Source organism: Pongo pygmaeus, chromosome 14 (genome assembly GCF_028885625.2).
Source record: "Pongo pygmaeus isolate AG05252 chromosome 14, NHGRI_mPonPyg2-v2.0_pri, whole genome shotgun sequence".
Taxonomy (NCBI): Eukaryota; Metazoa; Chordata; class Mammalia; order Primates; family Hominidae; genus Pongo; species Pongo pygmaeus.
In genome coordinates, this window is record NC_072387.2 from 123,528,897 (window position 1) to 123,543,721 (window position 14,825).

At 52.5% G+C, this 14,825-nt stretch overlaps 1 protein-coding gene across 8 annotated transcripts in view; it reads left to right on the forward strand.

Moving 5' to 3' along the window:
* TMCO3 (transmembrane and coiled-coil domains 3) overlaps positions 1–14,297 on the forward strand; it is a 63,630-nt gene extending 49,333 nt beyond the window's left edge. For 5 of the 8 annotated variants that reach the window (XM_054447078.2, XM_054447075.2, XM_063650672.1 and 2 more), the window contains 4 exons: positions 3,472–3,619; positions 11,141–11,220; positions 12,109–12,258; positions 13,501–14,297. In XM_054447078.2, the coding sequence (XP_054303053.1) occupies positions 3,472–3,619; positions 11,141–11,220; positions 12,109–12,258; positions 13,501–13,614 (492 nt within the window). In that variant the 3' untranslated portion in view covers positions 13,615–14,297. The remainder of the gene's footprint in view (positions 1–3,471; positions 3,620–11,140; positions 11,221–12,108; positions 12,259–13,500) is intronic. The other 3 variants (XM_054447079.2, XM_063650674.1, XM_054447076.2) reach the window with 1 other exon arrangement.
* Positions 14,298–14,825: the final 528 nt, after the last annotated feature.

Consider the following 14,825-nt stretch of genomic DNA (forward strand, 5'->3'; position numbering starts at 1 on the left):
TTCTTAAAACTGCAGGTTAATATATAATTATCTCAAAATAAAAAGTTTCTGGCCAGGCGCGGTGGCTCACGCCTGTAATCGCAGCACTTTGGGAGGCCGAGGTGGGTAGATCTTCTGAGGTCAAGAGTTCGAGACCAGCTTGTCCAACATGGTGAAACCCCGTCTCTACCAAAAATACAAAAATTACCTGAGCATGGTGGCACCTGCCTGCAGTCCCAGATACTTGGGAGGCTGAGGCAAGAGAATCACTTGAACCAGGGAGGTGGAGGAAGAGGTGATAGAGCAAGACTCTGTCTCAAAAAAAAAAAAAAAGTTTCCATTTAAAAAAAGTAAATTAACAAAAATTGTTTCTTATATATAATTTAATTGCCTGCTAGTGTTTTGTAAACTTGGGAGAAAATTATGATTTGCTTCTGGTTGTAGTGATTTTAACTGTTTCAAGAGTGTGACTTATTTAAATTCTTACATTGCTTTATCCATTCCAGAGTATTTTTCTCTTTGAAAATAACTCCCAGCAAAATTGTGTTATCTGGACAACTTCCGTGTTGCCCTCCCAGCGGCTCCTTCTGTTACAGTGACTCTGCCCGGCTCTCAGGTTTTCTCGCTCTCTGGGCAGCCCTCACCTTGCACCTGCTGCCGGCCGCTTGGGGTGCTGGGCCTTCTGCACATCTGCACCTGATGCCACAGTGTATTCTTTCCACTGTTCAGTCTTAGGATTCATTTCCATGTAGAGCTGCTGCCCATTCTCGTGTTTCTGGAAGGTGATTTCACTGCTGATGAGACTAGTACAGTACCTGTGGAGGTAGGGTTGCAGGGATCACAGTAAACAGGAGCTCAGCCTTAGTCATGACGTGGGTTTCCCCAAAGTCGCCATGCCAGCCCGTCCTGCTGCTGTGCCGTGAGCGCGCCGTGCTCCACAGCCTCCTTGCAGTTGCTCCGGGTGTGGAGCATCTCAGGGCTCTGATGGGCTCCAGCGTCCACTTCCTGATGGCTGGTCTCTTGAGCCCCTCCGGAGGCTCAGCCCGTCCTGCTGCTGTGCCGTGAGCGCGCTGTGCTCCACAGCCTCCTTGCACTTGCTGCACATGTAGAGCATCTCAGGGCTCTGACAGGGGCTCCAGTGTCCACTTCCCGATGGCCAGTCCCTCGAGCCCTTTCAAAAGCTCAGTGGCACCTGGGTGTTGTCCTAGCAGCGTTCCTATTAAAGCCTCCAGGTCGTTCTTCCGTAGGGTGAGGATTCTCTTCGCATTTGTAGGAATTATTTTTTATGTGCCGGCAGATTTTTTTGTCCTTTTTTAAAATTTATTTACTGAGATGAAATTCACATAAAATTCACCATTTTGATCATTTGAAAGTCAGCATTCAAAATGTTTTGCCACCATCACCACTATCCAATTATATCCACCTCCCCAGATGAATCCCCATAGCTCTCAGTCTCCCCCCACCTCCTCGAGGCCACGGAGCCACTTCCCGGCCCTGTGGGCCACTGCTTCTGGCCATGTCACGTGGCGGCTTCCGTGTCTGGCTTCCACTTAGCGTCACGCCCTCCAGGCCTGGCTGCGTCGCCGTGCACACCAGCACTTCACCCCTTTTTATGGCTGAAAAACATTCCATGCCAGCATGTCAGATGTGTTCTTGCAAATGTCTCGCAGTTTGTGACTCGCCTTTTCACTCTCTTAACGGTGTCTTTTGATGAAGAGAAGTTCTTAATTTCAGTGTCATCCACTTATGAATTGTTTTCTTCGTGGCTGTCTTCTGTGTTCTGTGTGAAAGATCCACCTGCCCCTGGGTCATGAAGGTGCTCTTTATTGTTGTCAGTGAGTGTTCTGCTGTGCTTTTCTCATTAGATCTTCAGTCCACCCAGAGGTGAGCTTCTGTTGTGTTGGAAGTGAGGGAGTGGATGAGGATTTGTTCATTCACGTGCGTTTCTGAATGCCATACATTGAAAAGACCTCCTTCCCCCTTCTATAGCATCACCCTGTCAAAAGCCAAGTAGCCATGTGTGTGTGTGTGTGTGTGCATGTGTGCATGGCATGTGTACCTGTGTGCATGCATGTGTGTGCTTTGTGTGTGGTGTGTACATGTATGCTTTGTGGTGTGTGTACGTGTGTGTGCTTTGTGGCATGTGTACGTGTGTGGTATGCTTTATGTGCTGTGTGTACATGTGCATGCATGTGTGTGCCTTGTGTGTGGCATGTTACATGTGCGTGTATGCATTTGTGTGTGCATGCATGTGTGTGCTTTGGTGCAGCATGTGTACATGCATGAGTGTGTACTTTATATGGTGTGTGGTGTGTGTACGTGTGTGGCATGTGTGCATGCATACATGTGTGCTTTGTGTGGTGTGCATGTGGTGTACTGCGTGTGGTGTGTGTTCATGTGTGTCTGCTTTGTGTGTGATGTGTGTACCTGTGGCACATGTGCATGCGTGTGTGTGCACATGCCCCCTGACTCTGCCCACCTGCCCTTGGCTGCACCGCAGCTTGATCTCCATGTTTGGGCCTAGCTTTGTTCTGTGCTGGGGTCATCTTGGCTCTATTCCTGCTCTTTCCAAATTCCACTTGAGTTTTTAGATTCAGCTGGTCTGTTTCACACACACAAGTCTCTTGGCGTTCCTGTGCATCTGTCGGCCAGGTGAGGGAGCATCCGCCGCTCCGCCGTGCTGAGCCCTTGGCGCTGTCATCTCAGTCTTCTGTCTTTCGCGGGTCTCAGTGTCTTGCCGTGTCAGGTGCAGGCCTTCTTTTGGGTTGAATCCCCAGGATGTGATGTTTTTGTTGCCATTGTAAATCATCGTTCTTTACGAGTTTCTTTTCTTTTCGTCTGATGCTGCTATTGTCTACAGTTTTGTTTTCTCAAGATAAAAATCATCTTTCAGGTTGGCCGGTGTCAGCCATGCCTCATCTGGAAGGCTGCTGTAAGCCTGCGTTTCGCAGAGCTGCCCTGAGGCTCCTGTGTCGTGGCTGTCCAGCCGGCACGCTGATGTGGCCGCAAATCTGGGTTATCAGATCAGCCGCCGTGGACACGCCGATGCTTCTCGCTGGCTTCGTGCCCTCCCGGGGCCGTTGCTTGTCGCCCTGTCGCTTTCTCTCTGCTTTGAGGCTGGTAGTGGGAATGCGTTTCTAACACTACCACCAGGCTGTTCTGATTCAAGGTCAAGAAAACGTATCACAAATATTTTAAACAATTGGAAAATATTCTCATTCAAAAATTTCAGCACAATCTATATGGATATTTGTTTCAAATATTTTTAAATAATTTTTTTTCTCCCAGTAAGGTTAATTCAACTAATAGCAGCCTCCACATGTCACCTCTCAGACCTAGCAGAGGCCCCAGGACCAGACACACACACACTCCGTTTGCGCAGCTTCTGTGTTTTGTCGTGGTGGCTCTGCTGGGTCTTGGGGTGGCCTTGGGATGGGGGTGACCCTGGTGCACTGTGGGGTCTCATGTAAAGCTCCGTCCTGCCTCTCTTAGGTCACGGAGCTGCTGGATGTATCCATGGAGCTGGGCTGTTTCCTGGCCGGAGCACTCATCTCCTCTCAGGGCCCCGTGGTCACCGAGATCGCCACCTCCATCGAACCCATCCGCGACTTCCTGGCCATTGTTTTCTTCGCCTCCATAGGTAATCTTCCTTCTTTACATTATGATTGTGTTGGTTCAACACACGCAGAGTGGTTCTGTAATATGTTTATGTGCATATATATTTTATATGGCAACAATGGTTATCTTAAAAATTAAATGTATTCAGCATATTTCAATTTGGATTTGCTAGTAGCCAGAAACTGTTTTCTGCTTTATAGAGCGCAGAGAAATCTTATTTTATTATACTGTTTCTTCTGTCCAGCTTTTCCTTTAGGCTCAGGGTACGTGTGGGGTTTGTGACACGGGTAGTGAGTGTCGCAGGGCTTTGGTGTACAGATGATTTTGTCACCCAGGTAATGAGCATAGGACCTTCAGTAGTGTTTTAATCCTCACCCTTCTCCTCCCAGCCTCCACCTTGCACAGGCCCCAGTGTCTCTTGCTCCCATCTTTGTGTCCACGTGTACTCGGTGTTGAGCTCCCACTTGTAAGAGAACATGTGGTATCTGGTGCTCTGTTCTTGTGTTAATTCCCTGAGAAGAACGGCCTCCAGCTGCATCCGTGTTGCTGCAAAGGACGTGATTTCATTCTGTTACGGTTGTGTAACATTCCCTGATGTATATGTACCACATTTTCTTTATCTGGTCCACGGTTGATGGGCAGTGGGATCCTTGGAATTCACAATCTGGGCCGATTCTGTGTCTTTGCTGCTGTGAAGGGCGCGGTGATGAACATGTGAGTGCGTGTGTCTTTATGGCAGAAGGACGTATGTTTCTTTGGGTGCAGACTCAGCAGTGGGATTGCTGGGTCGAATGGTAATTCTGTTTGCAGTTATTTGAGAAATCTCCAGACTTTCCATTGCGGCTAAACTAATTTACTGTCTTACTAATGGTGTCTAAGTGTTGCCGTTTCTCCACAACCTCGCCAGCGTCTGTTGCCTTTTGACTTTTTAGAATCGCCATTCTGACTGGTGTGAGATGGTATCTCATTGTGGTTTTGATTTGCATTTCTCTAATGACCAGTGATGTTCAGCATTGTTTCCATATATGTGTTGTGTTGGCTGTGTGAATGTCTTTTGAGAAGGGTCTGTTCCTGTCCTTCCCCATTTCCTAATGGGGCTGCTTTTTGCTTGCAGATTTGTTTAAGTTCCTGATAGATTATAGATATAAGACCTTTGTCAGATCCATAGTTTGCAAGTATTCTCTTGCATTCGTAGGCTGTCTGCCCAGCTGAGAGCTGCTTTGCTGGGCCGAAGCTCCTTGGTTCACTTGGTCTCACTTGTCAGTTTGTTTTCATTGCGATTGCGTTTGCAGTCTTCTTCATGAAACCTTTGCCAAGGCCGATGTTCAGAGGTTTTCTTACAGGGATTTTATAGTGTTCGGCTTTACATTTAAGTTTTTATTACACCTTGACTTGATTTTTGTATGTGGTGTCAGGAGGGGGTCCGGTTTCAGTTTTCTGCATGTGGCTGGCCAGCGATCCCAGCACAGTTTGTTGAGTGGGGAGTCCTTTCCCTGGTACTTGTTATCGTAGGCTTTGTGGAAGAGCCGATGGCTGTGGGTGTGCGGCCTGATTTCTGGGTCCTCTACCTGTCCCGATGGCCTGAGTGTTTCTGTGCCAGTGCCATGCTGTTCTGGTTGCTGTAGCCTGTGCTAGAGTTTGGAGTCAGATGGCCTCTGGTGCCTCCAGCTTTGTTCCTTTTCTTGGAGTTGCTTTGGCTGTTCAGGCTCTTTATTCTGCAGGAGGAAGATTATGCCACGCACACGATTGCTGATCACTGCCATGCTTTATTACCGCCGAGATGTGTGGGTGCCACGCACATGATTGCTGATCACTGCCATGCTTTATTACCGCCCAGATGTGTAGGTGCCATGCACACGATTGCTGATCACTGCCATGCTTTATTACCGCCAAGATGTGTGGGTGATATGACACGATTGCTGATCACTGCCATGCTTTATTACCGCCCAGATGTGTGGGTGCCATGCACATGATTGCTGATCACTGCCATGCTTTATTACCGCCCAGATGTGTAGGTGCCATGCACACGATTGCTGATCACTGCCATGCTTTATTACCGCCAAGATGTGTGGGTGATATGACACGATTGCTGATCACTGCCATGCTTTATTACCGCCCAGATGTGTGGGTGCCACGCACACGATTGCTGATCACTGCCATGCTTTATTACCGCTGAGTTGAGTGGGTGCCACACATACGATTGCTGATCACTGCCATGCTTTATTGCCGTCAAGATGTGTGGGTGCCACACATATGATTGCTGATCACTGCCATGCTTTATTACCGCCGAGATGTGTGGGTGCCACGCACACGATTGCTGATCACTGCCATGCTTTATTACCGCTGAGTTGAGTGGGTGCCACACATACGATTGCTGATCACTGCCATGCTTTATTACCGCCGAGATGTTTGGGTGCCACGCACATGATTGCTGATCACTGCCATGCTTTATTACCGCCAAGATGTGTGGGTACCACGCACATGATTGCTGATCACTGCCATGCTTTATTACCGCCCAGATGTATGGGTGCCACGCACACGATTGCTGATCACTGCCATGCTTTATTACTGCCGAGATGTGTGGGTGATACGACACGATTGCTGATCACTGCCATGCTTTATTACCGCCCAGATGTGTGGGTGCCATGCACACGATTGCTGATCACTGCCATGCTTTATTGCCGTCAAGATGTGTGGGTGCCACACATATGATTGCTGATCACTGCCATGCTTTATTACCGCCGAGATGTGTGGGTGCCATGCACATGATTGCTGATCACTGCCATGCTTTATTACCGCCGAGATGTGTGCTGTCGGTGGGCATTGAAAGCGGCCAGATCACCTTCAGGGGAGAACGTGTGTTATTCTCATCACCTCCTCATCACGGGCACCGGTGCCCACACAGGGCAAGTGGTGGGAGCTCAGGGTCAGCCACAGAAACTAACATGTCAGTGGCAAATTTGGAGGAAATACTAATTTTGACACAAAAAGTTTAAATTGAGCATAGTGAGATGGGCCACTCTGGAAATCTCCCTTTGTCGGGGTCTGTGGAGCAGCCTGGAGTAGTGATTTGAAAGGGTGGAATCACAAGGGTTCTGGTGTCGGGACACGTCCCTGGCAGCTGTCCACTCAGCACGGGGTCTGAGATGCCCTGTCCTTTACGGGGGCCACAGACTCAGCACAGCCTCAACAAAACGGAAAATTGAAAAGCTGATTCTGAATTTTATGTGGAAATTCAAAGGCCATAAATAGCCGAGGCAGTCCTGAAAGCAGCACAGAGTCGGGAGGCTTGTGCCCCTTGTAGCAGGTGAAACAGGACCATTCAGCAGGGGCTCCGTGACCTCCTGACCCCAGTGCAGCCTCACGAGTCAGTGTGTTCCGGGAGCCTCTCGGCTGCCGTTTGATCCCCTTGCTCTGCACCCCCGGCCCTCCATGTGTGACCCTCACCTCCTCCCCCTGCCCCCCGCCCTCCCTGTCCGTGACCCCCACCTCCTCCCCGTCCCCCTCCCTCCCCCTGTGTGTGACCCCACCTCCTCCCCGTCCCCCACCCTCCCCCTGTGTGTGACCCCACCTCCTCCCCGTCCCCCACCCTCCCTGTGCGTGACCCCCACCTCCTCCCCATCCCCCACCCTCCCCCTGTGTGTGACCCCACCTCCTCCCCGTCCCCCACCCTCCCCCCGTGTGTGACCCCCACCTCCTCCCCGTCCCCCACCCTCCCCCCGTGTGTGACCCCACCTCCTCCCCGTCCCCCACCCTCCCCCCGTGTGTGACCCCCACCTCCTCCCCGTCCCCCACCCTCCCCCTGTGTGTGACCCCACCTCCTCCCCGCCCCCCACCCTCCCTGTGCGTGACCCCCACCTCCTCCCCGTCCCCCACCCTCCCCCTGTGTGTGACCCCCACCTCCTCCCCGTCCCCCACCCTCCCCCTGTGTGTGACCCCCACCTCCTCCCCGTCCCCCACCCTCCCCCTGTGTGTGACCCCCACCTCCTCCCCATCCCCCACCCTCCCCCTGTGTGTGACCCCCACCTCCTCCCCGTCCCCCACCCTCCCCCTGTGTGTGACCCCCACCTCCTCCCCGTCCCCCGCCCTCCCCCTGTGTGTGACCCCCACCTCCTCCCCGTCCCCCACCCTCCCCCTGTGTGTGACCCCCACCTCCTCCCCGTCCCCCACCCTCCCCCTGTGCGTGACCCCACCTCCTCCCCGTCCCCCGCCCTCCCTGTGCGTGACCCCCACCTCCTCCCCGTCCCCCACCCTCCCCCTGTGCGTGACCCCCACCTCCTCCCCGTCCCCCACCCTCCCTGTGCGTGACCCCCACCTCCTCCCCGTCCCCCACCCTCCCTGTGCGTGACCCCCACCTCCTCCCCGTCCCCCACCCTCCCTGTGCGTGACCCCCACCTCCTCCCCGTCCCCCACCCTCCCCCTGTGCGTGACCCCCACCTCCTCCCCATCCCCCACCCTCGCTCCTGGTGACGCCTCCTCAGCTAAATAAACTGACTTCCTGGTCTTCCTTTCACTTCTTTTAGACGAGGACTAATAAAATGGATCAGGCCTGACCTGATTTTTCCCACGTTGCTCCAGCCCCAGGCTGTCCTGGCCGTGGCGTGACCTGGTGTCTTGTCCGCCGGGGCTTTGTTGCACGTGCATGTCTGAGAGCTGCTCTTGTTAAAAATCTAAAATTTCATGAATATGTTATTTACACAGACATACTTGCCTTAATTGTCTTCAAACTAGAGTTCTTTTATGTTGAGAACCCTTTCTATTCACATCATTCTATGCGTTTTTGCTCTAGTGTTTTGTACTAAGTATATCAGGGAATTCAAGTTAATTTTTTTGCCATCTGAGAACTTGTTTATAGCTCACTTTTTTCTCTAACTCGGCCAGGACCTTATTTTTGTTCTGGAGTCCAGGCAGCACGTAGACGGCATCTGCCCGCTTCACACGGCACCTTTGCCTCTGTGCGTGGGACCCGCTGTCCACTTCAGGGCGACAGAACCCTGGGTAGAGCTCCTAGCTCCAGCAGATGTGTCCGGGCTGCCTGCCCGGTGCAGCCACAGAAACTCCGCTGCAGGTCAGCCACAGCCACAGCCACAGCCACCTGCAGGCCGGCAGGCGTCGCTCTCAGGTTCCAGCCCCGAGGCTCGGGGCCCGCTGGGTGAGGCCCAGGCTGTGCTTGAGTTGAGGCTGCATCTGAAGGGTGTGAAAGGGGCAGGGCAATCTTTAGGCCCCGAGCGAGGAAGGGCTGCTGTGCCAAAGGATGGCCCAGAAGGCACCATGGAGCAAGGTTGGGGTCTCGTGGACGGCACGTGGCAGTGTGGCTCCGGCCCAGGTTTCGGAGCAGGTGCTCTTCCCACTAGACGAGGGTTTGCCAACTGCGGCCCAAGGCCTGCTCACCACCTGCCTTTATAAATGCAGCTCTGTGGAAACAGCCACGCTTGCTCATTTACTCTTTATCAGCAGCCACTGTTGGGCTACTTATTAGCTCGGGCCATCAACAAAATCCTCCAGACCGGGCACTCAAACAGTAGATGATTATCTCTCACAGTTGTGGGGGCTGGAAGTCCAAGATCCAGGTGTCTGGCGAGGGCCATGCCTGCTCCACAGATGGTGCCTCCTGGCTGTGTCATCCGTGGCTCAGCCGCCATGGCCTGCGCGGAGAGATTAGGTTCTCACGCTTATGGCCTCGTTTTGCCTTAAGTAGCTCCCGCAGACCCTATCTCCAGATACAACCACACTGGGGCTGGAGCCTGAACGTAGGAGTTTGCAGGACACAGCTCAGTCCACAGCAGGTGGTCGTGGCCCAGTGGCCCATAAAGCACGAAGTGTTTTCCATCTTGGCCTTTGTGGAAGATCCCTGCCCAGCTCCCTAATTCCTAGTCACTTCCAGCTTAATCGACAATGTCAGTCATTGGGTGTGTCTTGTGAAATTTTCAGCAAGGATTTCATCCTCTTCTCCTCATGTTCCCTGCATTCAGAAGCAGGCACCACTGGCTCTGGGACAGCGCTGGGAGCTGCCTTGCCGTTGGGCATCCCTCCCTGATGGATGCAGGTGTGCGCCTCTGCTAGCCTCGCTCGCCTTCACACCATGGCCCTGAGCCAGGCACACACCTCACATGGCGTATTTCATTTACTCAGCCTCCAAATCCACATTCAGAGATGAGGAAACTGAGGCACACAGAGATTGAAACATCGACCTGGGTCCACAGTTAGTGAGTGTGGTGCTCCTGGGTGCTGTGAGGCCGGTGGGCCCCAGGAACCCAAGAATTGAGCCCAGAGCCCACACAGTTTCTCAATGCTACACCAAGTATAGGTTTGATGTTTGTTTTGAGAATAAATGACCCTACATAGAAAAGTCAGCATAGCTCATTAAAGAAAGTGAAGGGAGGTTTCCTGTCTCTCACTTTCATTGCTGTTTCCGGGACTGACTGGAATGCATTCAGCTCCATAATTATTGGCTCACTCCCCCCACCCCCACTCCACCCTCCGGGCCAGGAGCTCTGAGCTCAGGCAGGGGTGGAGTGAGCCATGTCCCCAGGGCAGCCATGCCTTGAAGGAGCTTGCACTGAGCTCAGGCAGGGGTGGAGTGAGCCATGTCCCCAGGGCAGCCCTGCCTTGAAAGAGCCTGCACTGAGCTCAGGCAGGGGTGGAGTGAGCCATGTCCCTGGGGCAGCCATGCCTTGAAGGAGCTTGCACTGAGCTCAGGCAGGGGTGGAGTGAGTCATGTCCCCAGGGCAGCCCTGCCTTGAAGGAGCTTGCAGCCCAGGGTTGGGTGGGGGGGCAGATGCAGGGACACAGCTGCCCAGCTCAGCTGAGAGCACAGGAGCCTCCGGGGCATCAGTGACTGGCCGGGGTGAGGGATGCCGCCAGGTGCAGAGGTGGAGGCTGTGGGGCTTCCTCCAAGGACCGACATGCATCGCTGAGCGGCCCCAGGCTGTGGCTGGAGAGCTGAGCCCAAGCTCAGGTCCAGCCCCAGCACCGCCGGCCCCTCTGCGTCACTCGGCGGGACAGTAGGACTGAGCAGCCCAGTGGGCAGCCACACACGGTTTCCGAGAGTCCTGAGAGCAGAGAGAAGAAATATGTAGAGACAATGTTTCCCATTGTTTTTCAAAATGTGTGAGCCAAATAAAGAAAGGAAAGAAACATTGACCACAGGCGTCCTGTGAGCGTGGCACTCCTGGGCACTCCTGGGCACTGTGGGGCTGTGGGCTCTGGGAGCATCTGCACCTCAGCTGGAGTATTTCCTGAAGGAGCGCCAGACCGAGTGCCGCCTCTGTGTGTTTTGCTGTGTTCTCTGCAGTTGAGGCCTGTTGCAGGGAGTGGAGCTGGGATCCCACATCAGACAGGTCATCCCGGGGCAGCCTTTTCCCCGGTTTGCTCAGGAAAGGGGCGGCTTTTTAGCATTTGCTGTTGCTTTCACACGTGCACTTGGGAGGATTTAGGATTTTAATTCCTGTATTGAGCAAGTGACACACTGAAGTTGTGAGAAATTGTGTGCACTGGGGGAGGCTGTCCTGTGGTCGTAACGTGTCTGTCCTGTTCCCAACAGGGCTCCACGTGTTCCCCACGTTTGTGGCGTACGAGCTCACGGTGCTGGTGTTCCTCACCTTGTCAGTGGTGGTGATGAAGGTATGGACTGGAAGGGTCCATGCCCCTCGCAGTTTGCAGGCTCAGCACAGCCCTCCCTGTGGCCCTGGTTTCCAGTGGGGCCCACATCGGGCCTGCAGAGCCGGCCCTGCCCCTCGTCTCGGAGGAGGCCCACTGGGCCACTGGACCCTGGGGGAGGCAGATGTAGATTAGGCTGGGTGGTCTGGGTTTGTCCATGTGATCGATTGTTTCAGAATTGAGGGTGTTTAAAGCGGGGAACTACCTTTTGGGACCCTCAGGACGGGCCTTGGCCACAGTCCAGCCCGTCCTCCTCTGACAGATGCAGAAGTGCTTTTTAAAGACTGGAAAATGGTGTAGGCACTTTCTGTCTGTCCCCTGTGACTGCCAGTGATCGAGCTGCCTGTGTTCACATTTAATTGAAGGTGTGATGACCTAGTCAGCAACCAGTGGCTTTCTGGCTCATAGACAGTGACTTAGGTCGTTTCCATTTTAAGGAGCCAGAAGCTGTGATGATCGTGGGACCACTCCACCAGCTCTTAGCTGCTCAGCCCAGAGAGACACATCTCTCTGTATTAAAAAGAAATTTCCACCTTGAGTACCCCATGCTCAATGCTATTAATCTAGTTTGGTTGGGGTGGGGGCGGGGGGGCATGGGCAAGGCTTATTATTTTCTGCTAATGAACCTAAAGGCTTAATTTTGCCTTTTTGTTCAGTGTGGATTATTTAAGAGGTTTTGTGTGTATTTGGTGCCTTCGGGTATTTGGAGTGCTTCTGTGCGTTTCCCTACTTGACGTGTTATTCAGGGACCATCGCAGTGTCCCTGTGGCTCGTCTGGGTTCTCTGTTTCGTGTGTGTTTAACTCTGTGCGGGTCCGGTCTTCAGCAGTGATGTGATGAACCGCTCTTGCAGTTTCTCCTGGCGGCGCTAGTCCTGTCTCTCATTCTGCCGAGGAGCAGCCAGTACATCAAGTGGATCGTCTCTGCGGGGCTTGCCCAGGTCAGCGAGTTTTCCTTTGTCCTGGGGAGCCGGGCGCGAAGAGCGGGCGTCATCTCTCGGGAGGTGAGTGGCTTCCCCCCGCGGAGCGCTTCTTGGGCAGCACGGGCTGCACTCTGGGTTTGAGTCGGGTCTGGCGAAGGTGGCTCGGCAGCACACCGGGCCTGGGTGCAGGGTCCTCCTCCAGGTGGGCACGCAGAGGCCTGGGGGCAGGGTCCTCCTCCAGGTGGGCACGCAGAGGCCTGGGGGCAGGGTCCTCCTCCAGGTGGGCACGCAGAGGCCTGGGGGCAGGGTCCTCCTCCAGATGGGCATGCAGAGGCCTGGGGGCAGGGTCCTCCTCCAGGTGGGCACGCAGAGGCCTGGGGGCAGGGTCCTCCTCCAGGTGGGCACGCAGAGGCCTGGGGGCAGGGTCCTTCTCCAGATGGGCACGCAGAGGCCTGGGGGCAGGGTCCTCCAGGTGGGCACGCAGAGGCCTGGCTGCTCTCTGCTCATCCAGCATGTGGCGTTTTCAGAAGAAAGTTGCAGTTAGTACTGCTTGAACTGTTGCATTAACCTTTTACAACAAGTCTAATTAAATGTCAGATATTTCTTCTGAAAGAAAACTAACTTTTTAAAGCTGAACTGCCAGTGTGCACATAAGTAGCACCCCAGAAACATGAAATACCAGTAATACCAGTGTGCCCAGAGAGCTGGGTGGAGGTTCCTGTGGACACTGAGATGGCCCTGGGCTTTCGGACTCACGGGCTTGTCTCCCTGCATTTTGTAAGTGTGAGGCGGGTAGAAGTCCAGGTGTTGAGTGCAGTGGAAGTAATTGCTGAAAAGTAGAATTGCTTACAGGAAGCTCCACCTGAGGCCTGACCCAAGGCCATATCCCCAGGGTCAGGGAAGCTGCGGGGCAGCCTGGCTTGTTACTGTGGCCCGGGGTTGGCCTTCAGGCAAACACAGGCTAAAGCTGTTACCCTGTGGCCCATCAGGACTAACCATGCATCATTGATCTTGAAATCACAGTCCCTCCTACATCCCAATGTCCTCAACTTCTGGCTGTACTTCGATGTACTTTAAAGAGATAGTAGTGAATTTATGATGTGCAGGTGTCCCTGCCAGCACTCAGCATAACCGCGCTTAGCTTCCACCCCCCACTCGCCCCGTGCAGGCATCCCTCCCAGCACTCGGCGTGACTGCACTCAGCCTCAGGACTCTAGCTTTGCAGGCGTCCCTCCCAGCTCAGTGAGACCAGCCCTGTGCTTTCCTGTTGCAGGTGCTAGTCCTGACAGTCTCTGTGACCCGCTCTGTACTTTGCTGTTGCAGGTGTACCTCCTTATACTGAGTGTGACCACGCTCAGCCTCTTGCTCGCCCCGGTGCTGTGGAGAGCTGCAATCTCGAGGTGTGTGCCCAGACCAGAGAGACGGTCTAGCCTCTGACAGCACAGAGATGATGGACCATGGAAGGGAAGCGTCTGTGGGGAGTGAGCGCTTAGATGGCCGGCAGCTGCTCCTTCTGGGAAGCTCATGCCTTGGCAACAGAACAGCTCTCTAGCAAAGCGTCAGTGCAGTCGTGTTCTCCCGGCTTTTACAGAATATTCTTGCCCTATTTTAGAATTTTCCAGAGTAGTTTATTTGCAGTCCGTTGATTATGTGCATTAGACCCGGGACACTGCGTTTTACCAATAGCCTTGAAGGTGGTGCCTGGATGTGCCTTTTTTTTTCCCTGAAATTATTATTAATTTTCTATTGTGAGTTCATCAGTTCATAGTTTTTTTAGTAAAGAAGCAAAATTAAAAGGCTTTTAAAAATGTACAACTTCAGAATTATAATCTGTTGGTCAAATATTTGTTATTAAACATTTCTGTAATATGAAGTTGTAATCCTGGCCGTGAGCTTGGAAGCTTACTTTTGATTCTTAAAGCCTATGTTTTCTAAAATGAGACAAATATGGATGTCTATTTGCCTTTTATTGTAACTTTTAAATGAAATAATTTCATGTCAGTTTCTATTAGATATATCACTTAAAATATTTGATTTTAAATCACAAGAATATGTATTCTTTAATAAAGCTAATTTATGATCAGCATATAATTAAATTTATTAAAATCTGTTTTTATTAATTTTTTTGTATTGAGTTTATCTTTACACAAAATTTCAGCCAATTTTTTTTTACTAAGATGATTTCTATATTAACATGCTATTCTCCAAGACACCAAATTAATGCAGTGTTAATTGATAAGTTCTAACTTTTGATACTTAAACGTCTATTTTGGTGATTATGTGCCCCATTTTAGAAAACCGCACAGGTGAGGATCTGAGCCTCACAAGGACTTCCCTAAGAGGCATTGTGCTCATCTGTTTTGTGCTGCTGTGATAGAATGCCTGAAACTGGGTCATTTACAAAGAACACAAACTTATCTCTGGAAATTCTGGAGGCTGGGAACAACAAGATGGAGGTGCTGGCAGGTCAGGCCTGCTCTCTGCTTCCAGGATGGCGCCTGGAACGCTGGGTCCTCCAGAGGGAGGAAGGCTGGGTGCTAACGTGGTGGAAGAGCAGGAGAGCCAACCACTCCCCAGTCCCCTTTGTGTGGCAGCACTGACTCATGAGGGCAGATTCCTCCTGACCTAAACACCTCCCTGCAGGCCTC